A 24,780-nucleotide genomic window follows, 5' to 3' on the forward strand; every position below is an offset into this window, starting at 1 on the left:
GCCCACCTTCAACGCAAGAATGACCAGTTATCTGCATCCAACCTGGAAGCGCAAAGTCAGCTTGAGAAAATTAGACAGGAGGCTACAGAGCTGGATCAGTTAAGGACAGAACAGGTGCGCAGGATGCAGGTAAAGCTAGATCAGCTCAATGCGCAGATCGCAGAGGAACACCAAGAGCAGTCCCGCCTGCACCATGAGCTCGAAGCCCAGCAACAACAACTCATGGCAATGACTCTCCATCAGGGGGAAAGCTTGGAAGATATGGAGAGAAGGGCAAAAGAATGGTCCAATCATAACGAGCAGAGAGTACGAGACTTAGCACACCGGCTAGCCAAGGCCGAAGGAGACAGGGTGCTTGGCTGAGAATCAGGCAGAAGCAGTCCAGCTCTCTATGATAGCTCAGCAGCGCACTTTTCTCAACACGCTGCTCCACGCCACCCGACCAGAAGGAGATGAACCCAATGATCAACTGCAAAGGAAGCTAACCATTGCACGCAGAGCTCTCACAGCGGGCCTGCACGTGCCGCTGAAGCTAGGAGGCCCGCCCGCATAGCCTAAAAGAGCAGAGAAGACATCTAGCACAAGTAGGCCTGACGGCACAGGAGATGGACGACCTTGGTTTCACGGAGGAGAAAACACAAGAAGTCGAGCAAGCAGAAGGGGGTGAACCGGAGCTCGACCTGGGGCCTCAGGAAGAGGAGTATGTCCCACCACCCCCTCAACCACAACAAGCCGAAGTGCAACCCCCTGACACATCTGCCGAGCGAAGAGCGGCCCAAACTAACCGTAGAAAGGAGATGGTGGAGAAGGCAAGAAGAAAGCTGAAGGCTAGACCTGTCCAGAAACAGCCTGCCCCTCTTCCACTGCGCACCCAAGACTCCCCTGCTGAATACCACGCCGAAATGATTATCTGGGAACAGCAGGAGTATAACCGCGACCCCTTCGACCTGCGCTTCGAGTTTCCCACTGTCTTGAATAGGGTGCTGCCCATTCAGTTGGTGGAGGATGTCATTGCCATGGGGGCCAGGCTCAAGGCCAAATGGTTAGCAGAGCGTGAGGCCCACCCAACTGTTTGGGGAGCCGAGGACCGTGAGTTTTGGCAAGACAAAGTCCTCCAGGTACCTCGAAGAGTGGAAGGCTATAATTGCCAACCCACTTGGAGGAGGCGCATTTTTTACATCAACCTGGAAGCGTGGATGGCATTTTGCAACACCCTTCCTTCAGAGAGGAACGACCCCACCTTTATGCCATATCCTCGAAGGGTAGGAGTGGACTTCAACCCGTCCATCCACGGCAGGTTCGACTTCCCCATCATTTATAATGCCAATACCACCTCCTATAGGAACGCTCTCCTCTTCACCCTTCCCGACTTGTACAGCTCTATAGATAAATTCCTTAACAAATTCACCTCTTGCCCCGACCCCGCATTCATCACCACCTGTAATTATCTTAGGTTAATTAGGATCCTAGTACACCAGGAACCCGCACCTCAAGAACGCCACCTTCCACCCCTCTATTTTGACCCCAACGCCATAGACAGCAACACCATGACTCGCCTCATGATGCGTGCTGCTCTTTTGCCATCCTTCTGTGGTGCACTGCTGGAAGGCATGAACGACAGCAAATTCACCCAGTGCAACCACCCCTTTCTTTCTACCACCACCCTCAAAACCCGCCTCCACATCAAGGGCTACTTGTTAAGTCGAAAATTCCTTAACAAGGCCCCCCGCCCCCCACCAACCCTTACCCACTATTCGGATGACGAGGAGTAAAACTCCTGTTATGCCTTGTACCGCTGCCTCCATGTACACGCCTCATCATGGCCAAAAAAAAAAAGAAAAAAAAAAAAGCAAGGCTTCGACGACAATGGTAAGCCCATAATGACGTCTCCAGCAATCTTCAAAAAGTGTACTCCATCTCTTCATTAACACATTTTTTCACCAACTTAGCTCCTTGCTCTACAAGGCACCACTCCGACAAGTCTTCTACCTAAGTAATATCTAAGTATGCACCAACACCGCACTCACATAATGCCTACACCAAACTATATTCACAATTTGGGTCCTCAAGTGCAGGACAATACTCTCAGCTTGCTTAGAGTTCGACCTATCTCCCAAACTAATCAAATATGTCTTATGCACTATCAGAAGACTAGCACTACCCTTAGGGAGAGACCACCTGAGAGGTTTTTAATTGCAGGTGTTGAAGACCACAATGAAAGTATCATTCGTTCTTCATCAACGTCCAACCCTAATTGCCCCCCACAACATCCGACACGCCCGGAAAGAATCGCCCTAGGCAACATCCCCAACAAACCCCCACGTGTGCCACTCATCAGTGCACGCCCCAGGAGTCCTTGTCACCCAAGTCTTCGATGCATGCTACCACCTGCTACCTACGACAATGAGTGCCATGGGACTGGCACTCGTCTAGGAGGGGGGTAATGTTAACCCCAACACGAAGAAAGTACGAAGAAAGCAAAAGAAGTGGAAAAGACGCAGGGCAAAGGCGGAAAAAAGGTAGCCTGACTAAAGAAAGAAAAGGAGAAAAGGCCAAAAGCACAAGGACAACCTTAAAAGTCCAAGGTAAACACAAAAAGGAAAAGGCGCATTTTTGAATAAAAAGGCGCACCCTAAAATCTTGTAAAAGAGCGCCAGACTCTCACCCGTGCAATTTGTAAATGTAGAAGGGCGGGGAAAAGGAAGCTAGGAAGATAAAGGGACAATGGAAAACAGGGCCTAGGCTATGACCGGCCATGTAAAAAAGGGAAAAGGGGATGACCGCCCAAAAGGGAAGTAGGGTTTTGTATATAAAGTTGAAAAGTGAATGAGGAGCTCATTCTTTGGTGTGTGGCAAAACTAGTATTCTTCTTCCTCTCTTCTTCTCCCCTTCTTGCTTGTGTGTGCTCTTGAGAGAGGGAGTGTGAGAGTGTGAGGGAGTGAGTGTGTGTGAGAGTGAGGGATCAAGAGGGTGAAGCTCTTCACCATCTCCTCTTCTCTACTTCTCTTCTCTTCTCTTGCGCGCGTGGCTATGGAGGATGGAGCTTGGAGATGGAGGAGGCTTGAGGATGCTTGAGCTAGCATCTAGAATCGTGGAGCTACCGGAGTGCAAGAGAGAGGAGGGTACTCGATCGAGCATCAAGGTAAGTTCACTGCATTTGTAGGATCGACGGCGCGTCGGCTAGGTGAGAGATAGCCATTAGAGCTCGCTTGGAATGCTTGAAACAATAAGCGGTCCGTGGGTCTTGGCGGTTGAGCGAAAGCTCCCACACGGCTCTATCTTTTGCCTCACAGGTTTGGCATCATGCTCTAGGTCAATGTGGTGTTGGCATACTGTGGGATCAATCCCTTTTAGATCTTTATACGGCCATGCAAACACGTCTAAGTTCTCGTTTACTAGGTCTTGTAGCACCAGTAGTTCCTCTTATGGAAGATTTAGACCCACTTGCAGGTGACGTTCAATACCTTCAGCATCCACGAACGTCAATTGCCTTTCACCTTCCACTTCACTGATAAATGTCCCACGGACTACTTCTTCGACTCCTTCAAGGGAGTGGTCTCATCTTCTGTTGATGCACTAGAACTACTGTTGTCTTTTAATGGAGGCTTAGCTTGCTTTTTGGGAGGTTGAAAAGGTATCATTGAGGTTTCGAGTTTGGGTTGGGGATAAATTACTTCTTGGCTCGAGATTTCGTCTTTTGAATATGCATCCAAGACCGTCACATAACATGAACTTCCTGCGTTTTGTTTGAGCTGCAGGGCTGGAGGTTGTTGGCAAGGTGCATCCTCATCATTTTCTTTAAGGAAGGGTAGCTTTGGACGAGAAGAGCCACTACCGAAGGAAGGCTTATTCTTCTTAATCCAATTCTTATAAAGGCTTTGCATATGACATGATTCATGGATCAGTCCAAAGGGTACCACAATCATTATGTCAAACAAAAAGGGATCTTCTGCTTTTGAGGCTTCAGGAATGTCTTCCTCATATCTGCCTTATGTGAGTAGGATATATCCTTCTAGCTCGCTTTCATAATCTTCATGTGCATTATCACTTTCGTTCTCTTTAGGTTCTGTTTCTACATCTATGGGTATTCTGTAGTAAAAGAAGAGCAAGTTATCTGTTATGTCCTCTTTTGCTTCTATCTCTGTCTCTGTCTCTACTTCTGTCTCTACCTCTGACTCTGTCTCTAACTTTGTGAGACTGCCATGTAACAGGGAGAACAGTACATCCATGCTTCTATTTCGCTATTAGAGGTAATTTCAAAAGTCAATTCAAGTTTAGGCAAGAGGTATTCTCCCATGGACAAAGACTTTGCTCCCTTCGATAGTTGGCTTACAGTGCCCACTATTAGGGATTGTGCCTATGTTTTCTTGGGAAAGATCTATTTGACAGCCTCTTCATCTCTTGATGTACCATCTGTTACTTCATTGGAGGAGTCTGTTATGACTTTGATGGACGTAGATCCATTGCCTTTTTGCGATCCATATAATTTCAACACCACTTTATTGGGTCCTCTACCGAGGGTTAGGGTTCCTTTCAACCAATCAGTCCTTGCTCTTGCTTCGAAAAGCCAAGGTCTTTCCAACAGCAGAGGGTATGAGGTCCCATAATGTTAAAAAACACGGATCTAGAGCTAGATCAACTATGGTGGACGCAAGTCAAACACACGATACATTATCAGAATGAGGAATTGTAACTCAAGTGAATTAGGTTCCAAGATAGATTAGCTTGGACTCATAAACACAATCTTGAGTGACTCAACCTAATAGTTACTTTTTTTAAAATGAGTGTCAAGTATATGCCTTTATAGCTTTTTGGATAGTACCACTATACCTCACTGTGCATATGGGATTTTGGACATCTCTTCCTAAAGCATACATCATTGTCTCTCTCTCATACAAAGCCACTTATGGGCAAGCCTCTTTTGGGCAGACATCCAGCCTCTACGGGCATTCATGTTAAGCATCATTTGCTATTCTCAACACCCCCCCTCAAATGATGAGTCTCTACCCTTGCTGGCTTTTGCCTCCCCTATATGCAAACATGGACCAGGAGACTAGCTCTTTGGCAGCCTAGTCAAGTTAAGGTTTGAAACTTTACATTCTTGGTAAGGGTTTTAAATCCACTATGGGAAACAGATCCACTCAGGGTATTTGAGATCCTCTATAGGAAATTTTTTAAAAACATTTTGTTGGTTTGTAGTAGCGGAAAATATTTTATTTATCCTTTTTGTTTTGTTGCTTCATTGGCAACCTTTGATCTTCTTCGTCTTTTTTGGACTTCTTTTTCTTCATGCTCCTTGGCTTTTGTTGTGCTTCTTATCCCTTTTGTCGATGTGTGGTACTTCTCTTTTTGCTTCAATCTTCTTGACACGGTCATTTTGCTTCATACTTTTACATGTGAGTACACTGATGGATACATGAGCTTTGTTTGACAAACTCTCACACATGAGATGAATTTCGGGATACAAGGTTTTTGGGTTTTCGTTTGGCATTGACTTTCCTTTTGAGCACTTGTGCAAGCAAATCATTTCATGCAGGAAGGTCTTACCGCAAGTATACTCGGGCAGTGTCTAGTCCCTTACAAAAATAGGAGTTCAATAGAAACTCTAATCACAAGTAACCTCTTAGGATTTTTTATAACTATCAAGCGTATTAACAATCCGTTCTTTTAGTTCAAGCCAAGTTGGGACACATATAGTGTGAAAGTTAGTTAAATGTGAAGGCAATTTGATGATGCAGTGTGAGATGAGTGTGAAATAGGCTTGTGAAGTGGTTTGCGAGGAGGCTAGGTGTGAATAGACTCTATTAACTAAGCCTAGCTTTTAACCTTAATGATAAGGAAATTGAATCAAAAAAGGATTTTCCCAACACATATGGTCGTTTGGCACTGATTTCGACAGCAGACCGGTGCCGATTTGCTGGAGTCGACCTCTGCAAAAGCAACCCTTGGCAGGATCATCAGGCTTTAGAGCTTCAAGCTCTATCACTTCTTCTCTGTCTCTTCCTGTATATCAGCATTCGACATAGCAGCTCTTCCAGCCTCCTCTTCTGCTGCTCATTAGTCACTAACACGCCGCTCTTTTAGTCTTCTCTTCTTCTGCTCTGCAATCGCTAACACACCTACTGCCCCTGCTGCTTTACGCAGCACTAACACACCTGCTGCCCCGCGCTACTTTACGAAGCCCCTACTGTCGACAAAACTCTTTTTCTTTCTAGCAAGGATAGAGGACTCCAAGCACTAGAAACATGGGATTTGGCTCTTTGAAAACGACCACCATAAAAAATTGATATTAAAGAAGTTGATGTGTCCTCCTTCACGGTTCTTCTATCTACATGCAGATATGATATGATTCAATGGAAGAGAATAAAGCACACAGATGGATAGCTAAAGCTGGTTACATTAGTGGTTGAGTTCAAGACGGAAGTGATTGCACTAGTAGAGAAGGATGGGCTTTAAGGTATGGATATGACAGAGGGCCTTAAGGTGGATTCAACTCCTATTATCCATTTATGCTAGAGTACGACTCACTAGTAACGCTAGAACTAGCTTGCCATGGCTTTGATACCATGTTAAAAAACACGGATCTAGAGCTAGATCAGCTATGGTGGATGCAAGTCAAACACACAATACATTATCAGAATGAGGAATTGTAACTCAAGTGAATTAGGTTTCGAGATGGATTAGCTTGGACTCATAAACACAATCTTGAGTGACTCAACCTAATAGTTACTTTTTTTTAAATGAGTGTCAAGTACATGCCTTTATAGCTTTTTGGATAGTACCACTGTATCTCACTGTGCATATGGGATTTTGGACATCTCTTCCTAAAGCATACATCATTGTCTCTCTCTCATACAAAGCCACTTATGGGCAAGCCTCTTTTGGGCACACATCCAGCCTCTACGGGCATTCATGTTAAGCATCATTTGCTATTCTCAACACGTAAGAATTGGGTTTGACCACCAAATATGTCAGCCAATAGTCTCCGTTGTTTTTACGTATGGGGGAGGATGCCCAATTGTTTGATTCTACTTTGGTCTACCAATCTGATAAGCCACTGTGTAGGTTGCATTCCTTGCAAGCCTATATCCTTCATTATCACATCCATCATTATGTTTACTGATGGGCCTCCATCAATCAGTGCATCTATAATAAAGCACCCTTCAATCCATACGCCAATCTCTGGGGTTCTAGGATCTAGGAAGGCGTTGGCTTCATCTACTTCCTTCACGGGTTCTGAGGCTCTGTTGGACTTTGTTGTTGTTGGGGGAGCAGTCCTTAGGTCACGTCTTCTTGTCAAGATGCTTTTGAATTTTTTTCGGCAACTAGGAGACAACATCAGCAATTGTCAGAATGTTAGGCTTGGTTTAAAGGTGTCTAGGTCTTTGACCAAATCATATTATTTGATAGGATCCATAGGCTTTTCCAATCAACTGGGAAATGGGGCCACACCCACTTTTATCTTCCCTTTTTCTTCTAGGAGCGGCAACATCTGCACTTCTTCGAGGTACTTCTACATCCTCTATTTCCTAGACCTTTGGTCCAATCTCTACAACTATCTTTGTAGCTCTATGTGGCTCTATAATGCTCTATACTTCCTTATTCTGGATTGCATTGTTTTGCTTTTCCCGAGGAAGGTTGAGCTTCACACTCTTGGTAGAAGGAACATTTTCTTTTGGAACTACGGATTCTTCTTTCTTTTCTCACATTATTGCAACCATTTCCAATTCCACCAAATTGGAAGCATGTTCTTAGGTCTTCTGTTGGGTATCAAAAGTAAATTTCATAGGGGCTGGACTTGGACAATCTTTTGCAATGTGGCCTTCCCCTTTTTGCATCGACTGCATAAGGGCTTGTAATCCACATATCTTCTAGGGTTTGGACAATTCGATGAGATATGTCCCTTTTCTCCACATCTGTAACATTCCACCTTTGATCTCTGACCAACGCCAGTAGACAATCATTCTCTATAACTTTGAGAGGGAAACCTCCTTGGACCAAAATTAGGACCAAACTCCCTAAGCTTTGGTCCAATGTCCTATGTTGTCATATTGGATTCTAGCAAGTTGAATCTTGCATATTCATCTCTTTATTTCTTCTTTCATGCATCTCTTTCAAAGATTAAATATCCTTTGTATGGTTCTTCTTCAAATAATATGAATAAAAGGCTCCAAGAATGGTTGGTTTTTGGGTACATTTAGTGGCTAAATGTCTTTCTTGATGGCACTTTTTGCACTATATATTAGAACGCATTACATCTCTCCCGCCTCCCGTAAGAGTGGATATATTGGCGGTATTCGCCTTCAACGTCTATAGCTGCTCTGTAAGAGCATCCATAAGCTCTTTCTTGATACTTGCCACTGAATTGGATAGGTAGTCCTTCAAAATTTCACCTCCTGAAATACTTGTAGTAGGGTTTTAGGAAGCTTCTATAATTACTGCATACACTGGTTGGGTTGATCCAGGAGGTCCTCTATTTTGGTTCTAATTCAAAGCTCGTGTTGAGACTTGGGATTGTTGATTCCAGTGGGTAGGATTCCACTGTTGTTGAGTCGCCATTGGAGGAATTGTTTGAGACCACTGATGTTGTGGTTGAACCATCATTTGAGGCACTTTCGACTTACGACAGCCACTATGGATTAGGTGCATTGTACTGCGGCATTGTTTACATCTGGAGGTAGGGGTAGGGAACTATCCCTGGAACTGCATTTGGTGGGTATACCATTCCTGGCATGGGAGAAGGTAAGATTCCTCTTCTTGAGGCCATTGACAGCCTTGCTTCAACTTCGTCATACAATCTTTCACCTTCCACTATAGCTTGCAGATTGATTGGTCTTCTCAATTCCATGAACTTGTAAACTTCTAGTTGTAGGCCTCTGAGGAACACTCCTTTCTGGATACGTTTATCCAAATGATGATTGGTCCATCTCTTCAAGATGGATTCCATTCGCGAGACATAAGCTTCTACTCTTTCTCCAAAGGATTGCCTTAAGTTCATGAACTCCTCTCGCATCCGCTCTTCAAAACCTTCACACTTGAACTTAGTGAGGAAGGGCAACTTCAAGTCATCCCATGTGCCAAATGTTCCTACTGCTTGTCTCTCATACCACTGAAACGATGCACCCTTCAAAGTGGCGAGGAATATTGCTAACCAATGCTCAAGGTTTCTGGTATTGTCAGCCACACATGCTACCATAAGCTCTACTACATGAATATCAGGGTTTTCATTGTACTCTCCCTTAAAAGTTGGTAATGGAACTACATTTATTGACCTATCATCAATATTTTCAGGACATTTGACTAGAAAGGGGACAGAGTCACCATGGGGACTTCTATAAAGAGTGATTTTAAGGCATCAAAGGAGGCTTCTACTGCAAGCTCGTTCTCAGCCTTGATTTTTGCCTTCTCTCTTCTCACATACCTTTGGACTCGATCTAATGCTTGCCTCTTGATTGCATCATTCATCAAGGGGTTGGCTCCAGTCAGTTGGTCTGTACTCAACATAATAGAATTAGAGGGAGTTTCAATCTCTAGAGGACTCTCTGGCCAACATCTCTTCTACTTATTCTCTATGTCTCTAAATTCAACTTTCAAACCACTACAGAGGGGGAGATATTCCATTCAGAGGTATCAAAACTCATTCTTCTGATGATCGTTGTTGTGCCATCATCATAATAATGCCAGCTTATGATGGTTTCAATAGTGTATGTTGTGAAGAATACTCTATCCACCAACTTCTAGTGGGTTGCTAACTAGACAAACATGAGATCGTCAGTGCACTAGGCATCCCACGTGTCTTGCTATTGAGCATCCACGAATAAATTCCAACTCTTTTCTTTCTTATTTTCATGAACCTCCACTGATCATGACTCCTGAAGCTTCTTCACAATCTCCCACTTGATGATGTCTAGAAACTTCTAAATGAGTGCCAAATCTTCCATGGATGGTCATTCTCTTTGTTTCTGCACTTCAGTTTGTTCCCAAACAATTTGCCATCAAGATGCTCATCTATGTTGCTTCAACCGAAATAATAAATAGTCCACCACATAGAGCCTCCATCATGATGGTAATATGTTTTCGCCGTTGTGGGATGAAATTAGTGTGAAAAGTGGCTTTGGAAATAAGAATCTCCAATTCTTCAATGGAAGAAGGAACTTTGCAAACATCCATTGAATTCTTCTCTTCTTTGCAATGTCATTCCTTCATTTTCAGCCTCTTCTAATGCTTGTTGATGGTAGATTTCCCTGGCTGCGCACAAAAAACATGGAGCCCCAAGAGAGACACCAAGGAAAAAGGATTTCTACTGCAAAAAAATCTATATTGTAACATCAATAAACTTTTATTTCATTCTTTAGAGAACCACAACAATGAAAAGAACAAAGCTTCATGCAGCATCATAGTAGATATCTCCCACGGTTTTATCTTCAACAAAATTCATCATTCTCTTCATATTCTTCATAGAATTCATCAACCAACAAAGATAAAACAAAAGAGACACCACTTTGAATGGAAAAATATCACATATGATTCATCTTCATTGTCTTCATAGTTCTCTCTCACAGTCTCTCATAGATAGATACATTGTTTGGCATAGAATTGGCTATCTCTAACTCTCTCTTTCTTTCTCAATCAATAGTATATCATCTCCTCACTACAATGCTCAATAATCACTCATAATAATCATTCTTTGGTCGTGGATGACCCTTCCAAGAGGTGTGTGTGATATGAAAGGTCACCAGAGCCACTACAGCGACTCTTCATAGCTCACTACTGTCACTTCACTCCAGTCTTCTCTTGAGTCTTCAACAGCTACTTCTTCCACTTCCTTGAGCTCTTTTGAAATTATATTCACCTCTTTCCAAGGCTAGAAAACTTTCCCAAAGTCAACATACATTTCACAGACACTTAGAGAGGCATATAGAACAAAACAAAACAGGAATAGAGCAGGAACATAGGCTCTACAAAAGCTCAACCGAGGATTATAGAAGGTCAACAGAAAACATCATAACCTCGTAACTCATACTAAAACCATTCCAAACTATCAAAAACCTTTCAATGAGCTTTCAAAAGACCTCAACCTTCATCAATCATCAATTCATGCTTCATACAGAAGATAATCAAAACAAAACAGAAGTTAAACAGAATGTATCAAAACCAATCAGAACATCACAAAACCTCATATTTCTACTGAGAATAATCATGAGCTTCCAAAACATAATCAATATCATCCAAAACACTCTCAAACACTTCCAAAATAACTAGTCATCTCTCAAAATCAATCACAAATCAACCATTCAGGCCTAAAAAACAACAAAAATCAACCAAAAAATCTAGTCATTTCAGCATTCAATAGTACCTAATCCTGATCATATTATTGATGATCAACAAGTTGTAATGCTGAGCCAAGGTTTACTTGAACTTCAACTTGATAGGATCTTGGATGTAAAAGAAAGAATCCTTAGGAATAGGACCCTTAGAGAATATCTCATCCAGTGGAAGGATTATCTTGAAGAGGATGCCACTTGGGTCGATGAGGTAACCCTTATGAAAGAATACCCCCCAGTTTCTCTCGAGATGAGGACATCTCAATTTCTCTAAGGAGGGAAAAATGTAATGTCCCCATTACTTAGTTTATTTTAATGTGCATATACATTCCAAAGAAAATTGATTCATGTTGCATATGTAAAAAAAAAAATAGCTCTAATTATGAAACTGACTCTCATTATGAAGATAATAATTATTATTAATGAGGTGTTATATGCGAGTTCATGGAAGAAAGACTTGGGAGACCCTCCCAAGACCAGCACTAAAGACTGTCACAACTGCAGTGTGTCAGAAACCATATATGCAATAGGCATAAACATCATGCACAAGGTAGCTCTCAAGGGTAAATGAAGAGAACTGCCAGATGCATAATCCACTAAGAAAAAGCTCAATATATAAGCTAGAAGCATATAAATACCACTGACAACACCTTGACAGACATAAGTACCGAGTCCAAGTCAAGAGATCAAATCAGCCCATGATAGGGTAACTGCCCAATAAATATCAAGAGAGCTTATACATGTCACAATGAGTCTCACCTTTGATAAGAATCAAGAAAACCATTGAGAGCAATTGTAAAAGTGATTTGTCTGCTAGCAAAATCTCATTTGCAAACCATCAACTATTCCTTAAGATTTTTGAGTTTTGTCAAAAAACTGTCCATGGAGTCACTTCATCTACATGTTCACTTTTTAACTACTTACATAGGTAAGCAATATGAGCCTCATTTCTTCCTTGATACAAATAGGCCAAAGTATCCCAAGCATCCTTAGATGTCTTACATGATCAAATATGTCAAATCATGGTACGTTTAACAAACAATGCAATCAAAGCACGAGCATGCATCTTTGCCCATTCCAACAAATCTAATCAGGAGTAGGTGGTGGTAGTGCTCAAGTGAAGCAAAACCTGAACCTATAGCTTCCTCCTTCCTCATCATCATATGTTTATATTGTTTCTACTGTACTTGCAGCTTCTGGAATACCACCATTACATCTTTCAATTCCATGTAAAATGCTCCAAATACCCTTTGCAACCAATACATGACACATGATGTAAGCCCATAGCAGATAGTTGGTTCCATCCAACTTGTCCCTCAACAACAAATATTGAGTACATCATTATTTCTAGCCATGGATATTGACTATACTTGATGGAAAGGTTTCCTATATAGTGAAAAATATGCATAAGACCAACATGTGCTATGTAGCATAATAAAAGAGATTGTAAGGTCTCATATCTCTGTAGAAATGACTAGTGTCAAAAATTATGAACAAAATGACAAAATAGCCTATGTAGTATTGATAGCAGTGCAAATGGAGGCCAAAATAAATTGGAATAAAACATTTAATGATGTCGAGCCTTGATGGACTCACTTGCAATATTAGTCGACCCGTGAATGCTTACCAAATCTCACCCCAATTTGAGAAAATCAAGTAGATGGTGTTGATGACTCTACTCAATAGGTCAAAGCCCACTTTGATATTGATTATTAAATTTAGGGTTGTAGGAATGCAAGTGTATAGCTTGGAGAAGAAGATTATTGAGACATCACAACTCAAATTGTATTGAGTGATATCAGTAGAGAAGACTTACAAGACTTAGTATACACTCAAAGTGAATAGGTATATATACAAGGCTAGGGGGGAAAAACCTCCTAAAGAGGGAAAAAAGTACCTCAGTGGTCCTAAGTGCACACACACACACACACACACACACACACACACACACACACACACACACACACACACACACACACACACACACACACACACACACACACACACACACACACACACACACACACACACACACACACACACACACCCACCCCACTAGCAAAATACAGTAATAATAATGTGTATGAATATACTTTTCAACTATTCTAAAACTTTTCTAATATATAGGAAATCAAGAGGGCATTGACCACACTTGAAAACCTAGCTCAAATTGGGGCTGCAAAAATGACAAATAGGACCATACAAGAAAGAGTTCAAAGTATGCTATCTAACGCAAGTCCTAGTTATGGACTTTGAATTGAGGCTATTAAGATATCTATTCACTTGATCAATCAATCACCTAGCAAGCCATTGGATGGCAAAAATTCTAAGGAGGTGTGAGACAGCAACAAGCAACCCTCTTATCACCACTTACATGTGTTTGGTTGTGAAGCTTATATGCATATTTCAAATGACAAGCAAAACAAGCTTGATTCTAAGTTTAAAAAAACATTTTTCTTAGATGTGGAGACTCAAAAGAGATGGTATACCACTTTTAGGATCCAAAGGCTAAACATATCATGCACAACCATTATGTAGTCTTCAATGAGGAGAAAATGCATAAATAGCCCATAAATACTATTGAGATACATAAGGTGATGTTGCATAAAAATGAAAAACCACCATGTGAGCAGCATGTACGACCTGTCTTGCATGATGTAGGACTAGGATAACCAAGACATATTGAGGTAGGAGTGCCACAACCTAGTGGCTACGCCAATGATGTACAATTCTTCTCTTGGTTATGCCATACGATGATGTTATGACCAAGGATAATAGTCATAAGTGGAGTAAGGCTATGTAGTCCTAAGAATGCCACTTGAGAGTTAGTTCTGCCTAAGGGCAAGCATACTTTATCGTGCAAATATATTTATAATTTGAAAATGTCTCTATTTTATGCATATGTAAGTATAAGGAAAGATTAGTAACCAAGAAGATGGGTATAGACTTTGATGAGATCTTCTCACTAGTAGTTAAGTTGACCACTTTTCATATGGTGCTTGCATTGCTTACCAAGGAGAAGTTTGTTCAAATGTATATTAAGAAAAATTTATTGCATGAGTATATTTATATGCAACAACTAGATAGCTTTGTTGTGTAGGGTAAGGAATAGTTGGTACGTAAGCTCAACAAGAGCTTATATGGCTTAAAGCAAGCTCACACGGAATTGTATCATAAGTTTGATGCTTTCATGAGGTCTCAAGGTTGGACGAGTAGTGAGACAAAATACTATCTATACACATGGAAGGCTTATGGATGGTAGCATTATAATCTTGGTCCTTTATGTGGATGACATATTTATTATTAGGGAGTCACTATTGGATATGGATGCATTGAAGAAAAGGTTACACAAAACCTTGGACATGAAGGACTTGGGGAATGCAAATCATATCCTTGGAATGTGAATTATCAGAGACACACATAAAAGGTTCTCTATTTGTCTCTAAAAGAGTATGTTGGAAAGGTACTTTAATATTTCAATAGAGGGAGAAGGCTAATTCTGTTTTGTTGCCTTCGTATTTGAAACTTAGCCAAGAGGACAACCCTAAGTTAAACAACCAAAAGGCTAAAATGGCCAAGAGACCTTATGCATAAACACTTGTTAACTTGATGTATGTTACCGTAGCTTCATGTCTAGATGGCTTATGAAATGAGAGTGGTTAGTAGCTTTATGGCAAACCTTGGCGAGAAGCATTGGGAAACAAGAAGAGTATCATGATATACTTGAATGGCACTAGAGCTATGTGCATTTGCTTTGAAAGGAAGGATGCATCTATGCTTGCCTATGCAAATGCTGATTTTGAAGTGAATGTGGACTCTAGGAAGTCCATGACACATTTATATTCACATTCACAAGAGTTGCAATCTCATGGGCCTCTCAATTATAACCATGTACGGCCTTGTCTACCACTAATGCTAAATATGTATTACGAAGTGCTAATAGACATTAGACAATGTCTCTATTTACTCTCCCTAAAAGGTGCATTGGCCTTTAAGTGGGACATTGTTAGGATAAAGGCTATTGGCCCAACAAGTACCCCTTGTATATGAACACATTGTATATTCATGTATAAGTAAAGATAATGAACAATAAGAGTAACAAAGTATGCACAAATAACTTTTTGTGTGTTTGCTCTCTCTCTCTCTCTCTCTCTCTCTCTCTCTCTCTCTCTCATCCCACCATGCATTCTTTAATAAGCAACTAGGATATATAATCCTTGTGCTCAGTCTTGGTGAGCATATACACTAATTTGATCAATTTAGGGTTGTCCATATCCCCAAGGTCCTTTTGTATTACATTAGCTTCTTGAATGTAGCCTTGAGTTCAAAATGGCTCATTTAGGTCCATTTAATAGATAGCCTTAGTGCCAAAGCCCTCCTTTGATGGACTCAAGGAGTGTAAGGATTTAGCCAATCAAGGCTTTCTCTAATGCTTACCACAATACAATGGATTTGCTGCTCTTTCATTAAACGTTGTCGAGGATAGGTATCAATAACAAACCTCATTGTGCCAAGACCAAAGATTAGATGCACAAATAGATATATCCACTCCTTGGCAATCATCCACATGTGTCCAATAAGCATAAGGTATGGATAATTTTCATTTTGAGCAAATTTACAACATCATTCCAAGAAACCTACTTAAATTTAGGGAAATGCTTACGAGTAGCTAAAATTTTTCTTTAGTAAGATAACTAGCCTTCATTAAGTAAGTTGTTTGCATTGATGAAGTGATAGCCATGATGGATTGCATTAATAATTTTAGTAGGGGTCATAAATTCTAGTAATCCTTTAAATGACATGTGAGAAATGTGGCTAGCTCTATCGATGCATGTTGCCATTGCACCTTATTCTTACTACCAATTGGCCCACCAAGGTTTTCATTGAAATAGTATCATCCAAAGCTATTGGCCTTTCCTAAGAGGATCCTAGAGATATGGATGAATGCTCCATTGACTGCTACAACAACCCAAATCGAGACCATTGTGAACCTATTAGCCATAGAATGGGGTAAGTGGCAAAACCAACAAAAGTGGATGCTGCAAGGTGACAAAGTGCAAAGTAAAAGCACAAATATGACAAAGGCATAACATGCCACATATATTTTGGAAACTAATCCCAATACATATATAATAATTTTTCAATGAATGTCCATGGTCATATAATAATTTGTAATATTATTTTGAGAGTCAAGCATAGCTCCAATGCAACTTGTAATATTTTTTGCTTGAAAGGAAGACCTGTAGCTCAACAAAGGGTGTGGGCACTAGCTTTTATTTACTTTTGTAATAGTAGGTGCAAGGCAAATATGTATATGATAAGTAGAATGATTGGCTGAGAACCTATAGGAAAGAGAACACCCAAATATGGTGGAAACCCAACCCAAAGCTTGTGTATAAAACTTGGAAAGTGAATGGATAAGCTCATTATTGTGGTGTGTAAACTTGATAGCATTTTTCCCCTTCTTGCTTCTACTCTATCTTCTTATGCTTCATCTTGAGGGGGGGGAGGGAGAGAGTGAGGAACTCGAAAAGTGAAGTTTCCTTCTTGCTTCACACTTTTCTCTTCTTCCCCTTCTTCTTGGGTAAGAGGTGGATTGGAGAAGAGGTTGGGGTTGCTTCTCTTGTTCTTCTTCTTCCCATTTCCTCTTACATTTTAAGCACTTGTGGATTAGATCGAGAGCTATGGAGTGGTGGAGGTGGATCAAGGACTATCACATGGATCATGGAGCTACTATCAAGCCTTCACATTGCAATGTCGAGGAGAAGGTAAGACTGTAATCTCACTACACCCTTATCGATTTGTTTGTTCTGTCTTTCATGGGTTTTGAGAGAAGAACATGACTAGATCGATGGGCATGAGAGATGCAACTATTGCCAAAATGGGAGAAGTGCTTGAAACAATATGTGCTCCATCGAGTTTGCCACCATCGAGCTTGGGAAATCTTTGACATATGATTAGAGCTAGTGATGCCAGTGGAGGAAGTATAGATCGAGGGTTGTGGTCTCCTTGGAATGGCTTTTTATGTACGTGATGCTTATGGAAGGATTTCAGTATACACATGCATGCATGTGTGCACACATATGCACACATGTACACACACTTGGTGATCAAAGCTTTATTTGGGACTTCTCGATTCTTATATATATGAACAATAATATCCTTGCCCTCATTTATCCCTCGTTTTCCTTTTTTAGCTCTAACAATTTTTGTAACACCTTCCTCTATTTCCATTTGTAAATATTTGTACTATTGTATGAATCTTTCTCTTCTTGTTTTTTTAAATTCTTATTTTTAACCTATCTACTCTACACATACAAAATTTCTTTTTACATCTTCACCAACTCCTCTTCTAAGTCGACTTGCCAACCAAGTACTCTTTGAATAATTTCTAACTTAGTTCTTATTTTTACATTCCCTCATCTAATGGTACATCACTTGTCCTTAGATTCTTCCTCCCTCCTACCTTCTTTATTATTTTGAAATTTTTATTATATTGTAGACAACAATTACCCCCCATAATTTTGAAAATGCATGAAGAATATCCATATCGTTCATACTTTTTTTGTCTCCACTGCTGCCTGGCTATTTAAGCTAGGAACTTCATGGCTCTTCCTTCTGCCCACCCCCTTTGGACCACCTCTCTCCTCTCCCAACCCTCTATCTTTATCCTTGGCCACAATGTTGCAGGCTATCTCTATGTATGGTAGTTACTACCTCATCTTCGATCATCACTAATGTTGGATGCCATCTTGCAGCCTATCTTGTACCATTATATCCCACCCCAACTAGGTGCATCCTTAATTATCTCTCAGTCTCTCTATGCAATGGTTGCCATCTTCTTCATGTGGCAACCTCTAGATGTATCCCATCAAATTCAACAACTCAAAATCCCTAGCCTATGTAGCTCCTCCCACAACAACCTCAACCTTCCAATGGTGCCATGCTATGCTATCTCTTGAATGCTATGCTAATCCTCTTGAATTTGCATGTCAAGCTTAGGGCCTTTCGATGGAGACTAAGATAGAAACTACTGCCACTACTTAATCTACCATAGATAATAGGGTGCTTGTTGAGAAGCTAAATAAGAGGTGGATTCTCAACCAAGACTAGTGGAGCTACAAATTCTAGTATATCTAGTTTGCAACCAGCCCACCCAAAACATCTTGCCTCCTTTGATTGATACTACATAATGTGGTTTGGATGCAGGAGAAAGCAAAAAAGATGGGCATTGGCAATAGAACACGTGCCTTGATGTAAAAGAGACATTGAAACTATCTCACACTTGTTCATCAATTGTCCCAGCAACAATGAAAAACTCCAATGGTTTGATGGACTCATATTCCCCTTCCACCCCTATTAGCCTATGAACTTGTTGGGAGAAGCAAATGGCCTTCCCACTGTGATATTGACTTGTCTTAGAGGACTTTACTTATGGAGTATTTGGCAAGATAGGAATAATGTGGCATTCATTGGTAAGACACAAACACTCTCTTTCATTCATTGTATGGTGGAGGTAATAAAAAACAAGAGGCCAAATATTCAATTTAGAGAGCCAAGAATACTTTCACTCAACAGGAAAAGGAAGAAATAACTAGCAACGTTGAAGAAGAAGTGATGGCCACTCTAATGGCCATGAATTGCTATATCAATGGTGAATTGCCCACTGTACCCCTTCCTAATGCACTAGGAATCATGGGCCATATTTATCATGTTGCTAAGCTCATGATGAACACTAAGGAAGTTGCTAAAAGAACCCTTCAACTAGGTAGGATGCTACTTCAACCTATTGTCCTTGTATTTGTAAGCGGTGCTACTTTACAATTGCACCTAAGACAAAAACATGGGTCATATTTAGCATGCTACTAAGCTCGACAAACATTAGAGGAAGCCGCTGAAAGATTCCTCTAGCTAGTTAGGATGCTAGCTAGTTAGGATGCTACTTCAACCTACTATCCGTACGATTTGTAAAAAGGCGCTGTTGTACTATTGCACCTAAGATGGCCTTAAGGATTTGTTAGTTTTGGAAGTTACTTCTCATTTGGCTTGGGTAGTACCCCTTAGCTAGATGGACCGCGCATGGGGTACCCCTTGTACTTAGGCTTTGTGGGATTCTATAGTTTGGGTGAGGTTTCCTCCTTTTGGAATGGACTGAGTCCTTGGCAATTGCAATTGTAGATATTCTCTTTCCACACTTTAATATGAATTCAATGCATTATTTATAAAGAAAAAGACAATTGTAAGAATATTATCGATACTCATGAATACTTATGATACAACCAAAATCATAATAAATACAAATATGGACAATGGTAATAATATTTGGATGGATGTGTTAGACAAATTTTAGAGAGAATCAATTTTATATTAGAAAAGAATAAAAAAGTACTTTGGGAAACTTGGAAATTTCCACAAAATTCTAACACTTTCCTACATTCTTTTATTTATAATCACAATTATAATTAAGTACATCAAATTGCTATTCCAAATTGTAGTCGTGTGTCTCGCAATTAGATAAGTTCAATTTGAGAAGTTCAAGGAGTATAATGGTAATAGAAAGAATAGAACTCCCACCTTTTTTTATAATCCTAATCTTAATCCTAATCCTAATTATGATTCGATTATAAGTAATGAAGAATCGGTAATCCAGATGCCACTTGGTTTAAATAATGCACAAATTCAAACAAGTATTAATGATAGTGGAGTAATAATAATAATAAGATAAGAAAAGCAACAAGAAAATAACAGCATTAGGGTTTAGCTACAAAGGGGCGCTGTGAAAGCTATCAGTTTCCTTTCGCGACCTCACACGCAGAGAGGGGAAGGACTGAAGAAGAAGAGTGAAAATGGTGACTCCCCTGGTGAAGGCGAAGGTCGTGAAGAAGCGCATCAAGAAGTTCAAGCGCGCCCAGAGCGACCGCAAGATCTCTGTCAAGGTAAGAGAGCTCCTCCCCCTTGTGCAGTTGGACATGGCAGCTTACTCTGCCGGGCCGAGTCCTCCCGAATCGGTTCTGCCTTCCGTCGTTTTTAGGATCATAGACCTCTCTTGCAGGCAACTTATTGCCTGCGTCTTGTTCTAAGGGGGATGTTGCTCATCTGTAAGAATAAATGGTGAACATGGTCCTGCTCTTTGCATCTCCCAACCCTTCTTTGGAGGTCCGCGAGAGCCTGCATTTACGGCGTTTCCCTTTCCTGACAAGGTGGATCAAGGTGATGTCTAGGGTGTTATATATTGTGATATGCAATCGCTTATCTACAGAGATGCAGCCAAGGGTTCTGAGTTACGATCTGGACAGTTACAAAACCTTAAACTCAGAGAACTCAGTTGAGGTGTCTTAAACCCGAAAGTCAAGGTTCCCTGTAAAGACGACCTCCATGTTTGGAGGAGACAAGAAGTGCTTTTAAAGGTTGTTCTTGTTTTAGTGCCTGCAAGGCCCTCTAAATGTTGGGACAGGCCAGGAAATTATTTCGTTAAATTTGCCTTGTATTGCTGGTTTTTTCGTATCGCCAAGGGTTATTGATAACTAACGTGGCAGCAATATTTGGATGGGTTTCCAAACTTTTTTAATTGTTTGCCGATTATCATCATGCATTGTTGAGAGCGGCAACCCCCTAGTTTTGCTGTAGTCTCATTCTATAGGCATATCCTGTAGCGCACTATAGAGCTTTTTTTTTTGCAACTCTGCACTAAGGTATGCACCTGGAACGTTGACAGTTGGATGTGTCTTCTTAAATGTAGAGTCTAAATATTGGACGTGGCTGCTGTTTGTTTTGAGGTTATTTGAATATGGACTTACAGTTGATTTTCCTGGGTATACTTGTTTGTGAGTGCGTCTCCCTGACAGTAGTATATTATTTAATGGATGGTAATTATTTAATGAATACTGAGGTTTCTTTAATCGACAGCCAAACTGGAGGAGGCCAAAAGGTATTGATTCACGGGTGCGAAGGAAGTTTAAAGGATGCATATTGATGCCAAATATAGGTTACGGTTCCAACAAGAAGACTAGGCACGTGCTTCCAAATGGTTTCAAGAAGTTTTTGGTACACAATCCTGCAGAGCTTGATTTGTTGATGATGCATAACAGGTACATTTGATCTTTAGTATCTGTTTCTAAAGTCAGGTTGGATATTTCAATGACCATGGTTTTAGAAACCCTATTGAGTACCCATCGCCTTGCTGAATACAGGAAGTTCTGTGCTGAGATAGCGCACAATGTATCCACATTGAAAAGAAAGTCAATTGTGGAGCGTGCAGCTCAGCTTAACATCTCTGTGACAAATGCTTCTGCGAGGTTGCGCAGTCAGGAGGATGAGTAGAGCTGTTACTTGTCTTAGCAACTAGAGAGAGTGCAAAGCTCATATTTCCTTTTGAGCTGACAGCAGTGGAAAAGAACAATACAAGCTATTCTCTATTTTTGTAGTTTAACTGAGGGTGGTTGTTTTCTACCCTACCTCCTGGAAATTTAATTTTTGGAAATCTTGATATGTTCTCATGTTGTTGTGATTGTTCAGTCTGTTCTTGTTTTCTCTCCTCCTGACTATGTAGTTAATATTCATTTATTTATGTTTGTATTGTCTGGTTCCAGTGGTTTCTTTCCTTCCCATTTTTTGTGGTTTCTGTTCATGGTGATAGTTCACCTATTACCATTGAACATGTGTCGCTATTGCCCTTGAACTGAATGTTAATTTGGGTGTTTTGTTTTATGTTAAACACCTATAATGTCTTTTTGTCTGACTGTTGAAGCTTTCAAGGTAACCAGAATCTGGCTACAGATGTTGCTGTTGACCTCTGTCAAATTTTAAGGTTATATTTTAGTATTAACCACTGTCTTGTTTTTGGATTCAAGGCTAGTGTTCTCAAAGTTACTGGCAAGCATATGTGAAAAGTTTTATGGCTAATACATCTGTCATACATCATCTGTAAGTATGTTAATTGTGCAGGCAATCCATGGTTGTGTACCTGCAAAGCTGAGTGGTCCTTTTTGGGTGGTACCTTTACTCTCTTAGTGAGTGGTTCTTGCCTGCTCCTTTTCTGATTCAGTCTGCATATTGCTAGCTCGTCACAGATTTGAACAATGGGTTAGTCACGCTGACAGTAGTTTGTGCTGCAATGAGCTCTTGTTGTTAAACTGGGGTCTTCCAATAACCATCCGGAGATCCTGTGTTAAACTGGGATGAAGTTGAACTGTGCAATGTCTATGCCAGGATTGATCTACTCATGGGAAAAGCATCTAAATGGCATTGAGATTTCTATTGCATACCTACTAGGTGAAGACTCTCAATAATACATCCGTGAAGGCTATGACTCTGCATGTCTATGTTGATGTTGAATTCATATGTATTTGAAGTTTTTTTGTAATGTGGTAAGAGGTAACTGACTCAAAAAAAGAACATGGTGGAAAGATACATCATAGGATGCAGCACAGCATTAAGTGATAGAACTTGACCTTGGAGAGAACAGCTTACAACTGCAGTGCTTAGATTGAACAGACTTTGAGGACAGCTATGCAGCTGGTAACCAGCTGCCCAACACATTTAGAAGAGGGTCTTCCCGGTTACCCTTTTAGAGGCAAATTCATTTCTCCTGGCCCTTATAAACTTGGGAGAAATGGCACCAAGTGTTATGAGCCCTCGCTTAATTTTCCTCCAGACCAGGGCAGTGTGAATGCAGTTCCAAAAGATGTGCTTTTATGGTTTTCTTCTTGCTGAAAGGACAAAGTGGGGTTACAGAAATCTTTTTATTTTAGTCAATGAAGAGTGCAGCAGCAGTTCTTCAAGTGTAAGCCTCCACTTGGAAAGCATTAAGTTTGAATGAGGGCATGACTTTCCAACCTCTCTTCAGTTGCCTTCTCCTAATTGTAACCTTGGCCTAATGGGGATTCCTTTACTCTGACCAGATGCTCATGGGGATGATATGGGAAGGGACAGGCCCTTAAACCATCTCCTTTGTTTGCATCGTTACAAATACTTGCCGGCCGGGGTTTTCAATGAGGGGAGTATAGAACTCAGCTTAGGAATGCGTTTATAAAGTATGCTCTTGATGACCATTGGCTTTCAACAAAGGTCAGCGGGGGAGGGGATCCACTTGATAAATTTCCCCATCAACTAATTGTAAAGCCATTGGTACCTTTATTGCATGGAGATGCTGATTCCTATTAGGCCCACCCAAAAAATGAATAATCTTGCAAGGCTTACCTAGCCTAAAGCCATAACCAAGGATCCAACTCTCATGCTCACCCCAAAGAGAGAGATTAGCTTTTTTTGGGATTGTTTGATCTTAAAAATTGAGAGCTCATCAAAATTTGAATAGATCTATAGGAGTGCATCAGTCGTTGCTTTTTGTGTAGCCACTACAGACTCACATAAATTGAGTTGAGACCATGGAGAGCCAAAAAATAGAGATACGAGAGGGCATCCCTACTTTATAGACCTCTACATAAAGGGATTAGTGATGATACCATTTTTATTAATAGAAGTTGATTCATTCTTGAATAATGTGCTCACCCTACCAATAGAAAGTTGAGGGCATAAAGTGCTCTTAGGATAAAGGACCAACCAAATTTATCTTATGCTTTGTCTAGGTCCATATTGACTAGGACAAAGTGACTAGAGACTTGGGGCATGAGATAGGGAAAAGACCAAGTTGATCGTAGTGTCATGGATCTTCCTTCCAAACATTAACCCAGTTTGCTTGGGGCAAATTATCCTAACTAGAAGATGTTTTATCCTTAGTTCAAGGACTTTAGCAATCACTTTGTAGGAGAAGATTAGCATGGTGAGTTGATGCCAGTTGGCAACATTAGATCTATTGGGAGACTTAAGAACAATTTTAATTAGGCCAATTGAAACACTCAAGCATGGGACTTGATTTCTTGAGATAATTCATCATCCCAACTAATTTGGAGTACACCTCCTATAGTTGCTAAATGTCTTCATGGTTAAGTTGTCAAGACTCTAGGACTCTCAACTTTCATTTTCATAACTATTCCCTTAACTTCTTCTATGAAGGGCCTTTACAAGAGTAAGGCCTCTTGTGCAAGAATTAGGGCTATTCATGTAGGAATTTTGCTAGTTGACACTCCTATGTTGCACCAATAAGAGGTTCAAAGCCAACCATTGATGCTAGGTGATACAAAAAGACATGTAATTGTGTGCTTATGTGTGATGACACCATTATTATCTTTTATGCTTGTTATTGTTTCTTTTTTTTTGTTTTAATTTGAGGGCATTAACAAAAAAATTACGTGGGGGTGTCCCTTGAACTTCCCAACTTCCTTTAAGTTGGATTTTGGTTGTTTGCATGGTCATGTTCTCTTTTTTGTTTTAATTTGAGGGCATTAACAAAAAAATTAGGTCAGGGTGTCCCCCAAACTTTCCAACTTCCTTTAAGTTGGATTTTGGTTGTTTGCATAGTCATGTTCTCTTGCGATTTCAAAAATGCTTCTTAAGTAAG

The 24,780-nt window shown here is 40.6% G+C and overlaps 1 protein-coding gene across 1 annotated transcript; it reads left to right on the forward strand.

The window, feature by feature from the left end:
- Positions 1 to 20,100: 20,100 nt before the first annotated feature.
- On the forward strand, positions 20,101 to 21,816 carry LOC148019941 (large ribosomal subunit protein eL32z-like). Its single transcript, XM_087700146.1, has 3 exons — positions 20,101 to 20,260; positions 21,231 to 21,412; positions 21,515 to 21,816. The coding sequence occupies exons 1-3, from the start codon at positions 20,171 to 20,173 to the stop codon at positions 21,642 to 21,644; spliced, it is 402 nt and encodes a 133-aa protein (XP_087556272.1). The 5' UTR covers positions 20,101 to 20,170; the 3' UTR covers positions 21,645 to 21,816.
- Positions 21,817 to 24,780: the final 2,964 nt, after the last annotated feature.

Source organism: Lygodium microphyllum, chromosome 19, assembly GCF_053477565.2.
Source record: "Lygodium microphyllum isolate KBCC chromosome 19, Lygodium_microphyllum_v1.1.10, whole genome shotgun sequence".
In the NCBI taxonomy this organism is placed as follows: Eukaryota; Viridiplantae; Streptophyta; class Polypodiopsida; order Schizaeales; family Lygodiaceae; genus Lygodium; species Lygodium microphyllum.

What these genes read in the sequence shown, in the direction of transcription:
- LOC148019941 (XM_087700146.1), top strand. Translation starts at nt 20,171, where the DNA reads ATGGTGACTCCCCTGGTGAAGGCGAAGGTCGTGAAGAAGCGCATCAAG. An exon ending in ACCGCAAGATCTCTGTCAAG is followed by an intron (nt 20,261 to 21,230) that starts GTAAGAGAGCTC and finishes TTTAATCGACAG; the next exon opens with CCAAACTGGAGGAGGCCAAA. An exon ending in TTGTTGATGATGCATAACAG is followed by an intron (nt 21,413 to 21,514) that starts GTACATTTGATC and finishes TGCTGAATACAG; the next exon opens with GAAGTTCTGTGCTGAGATAG.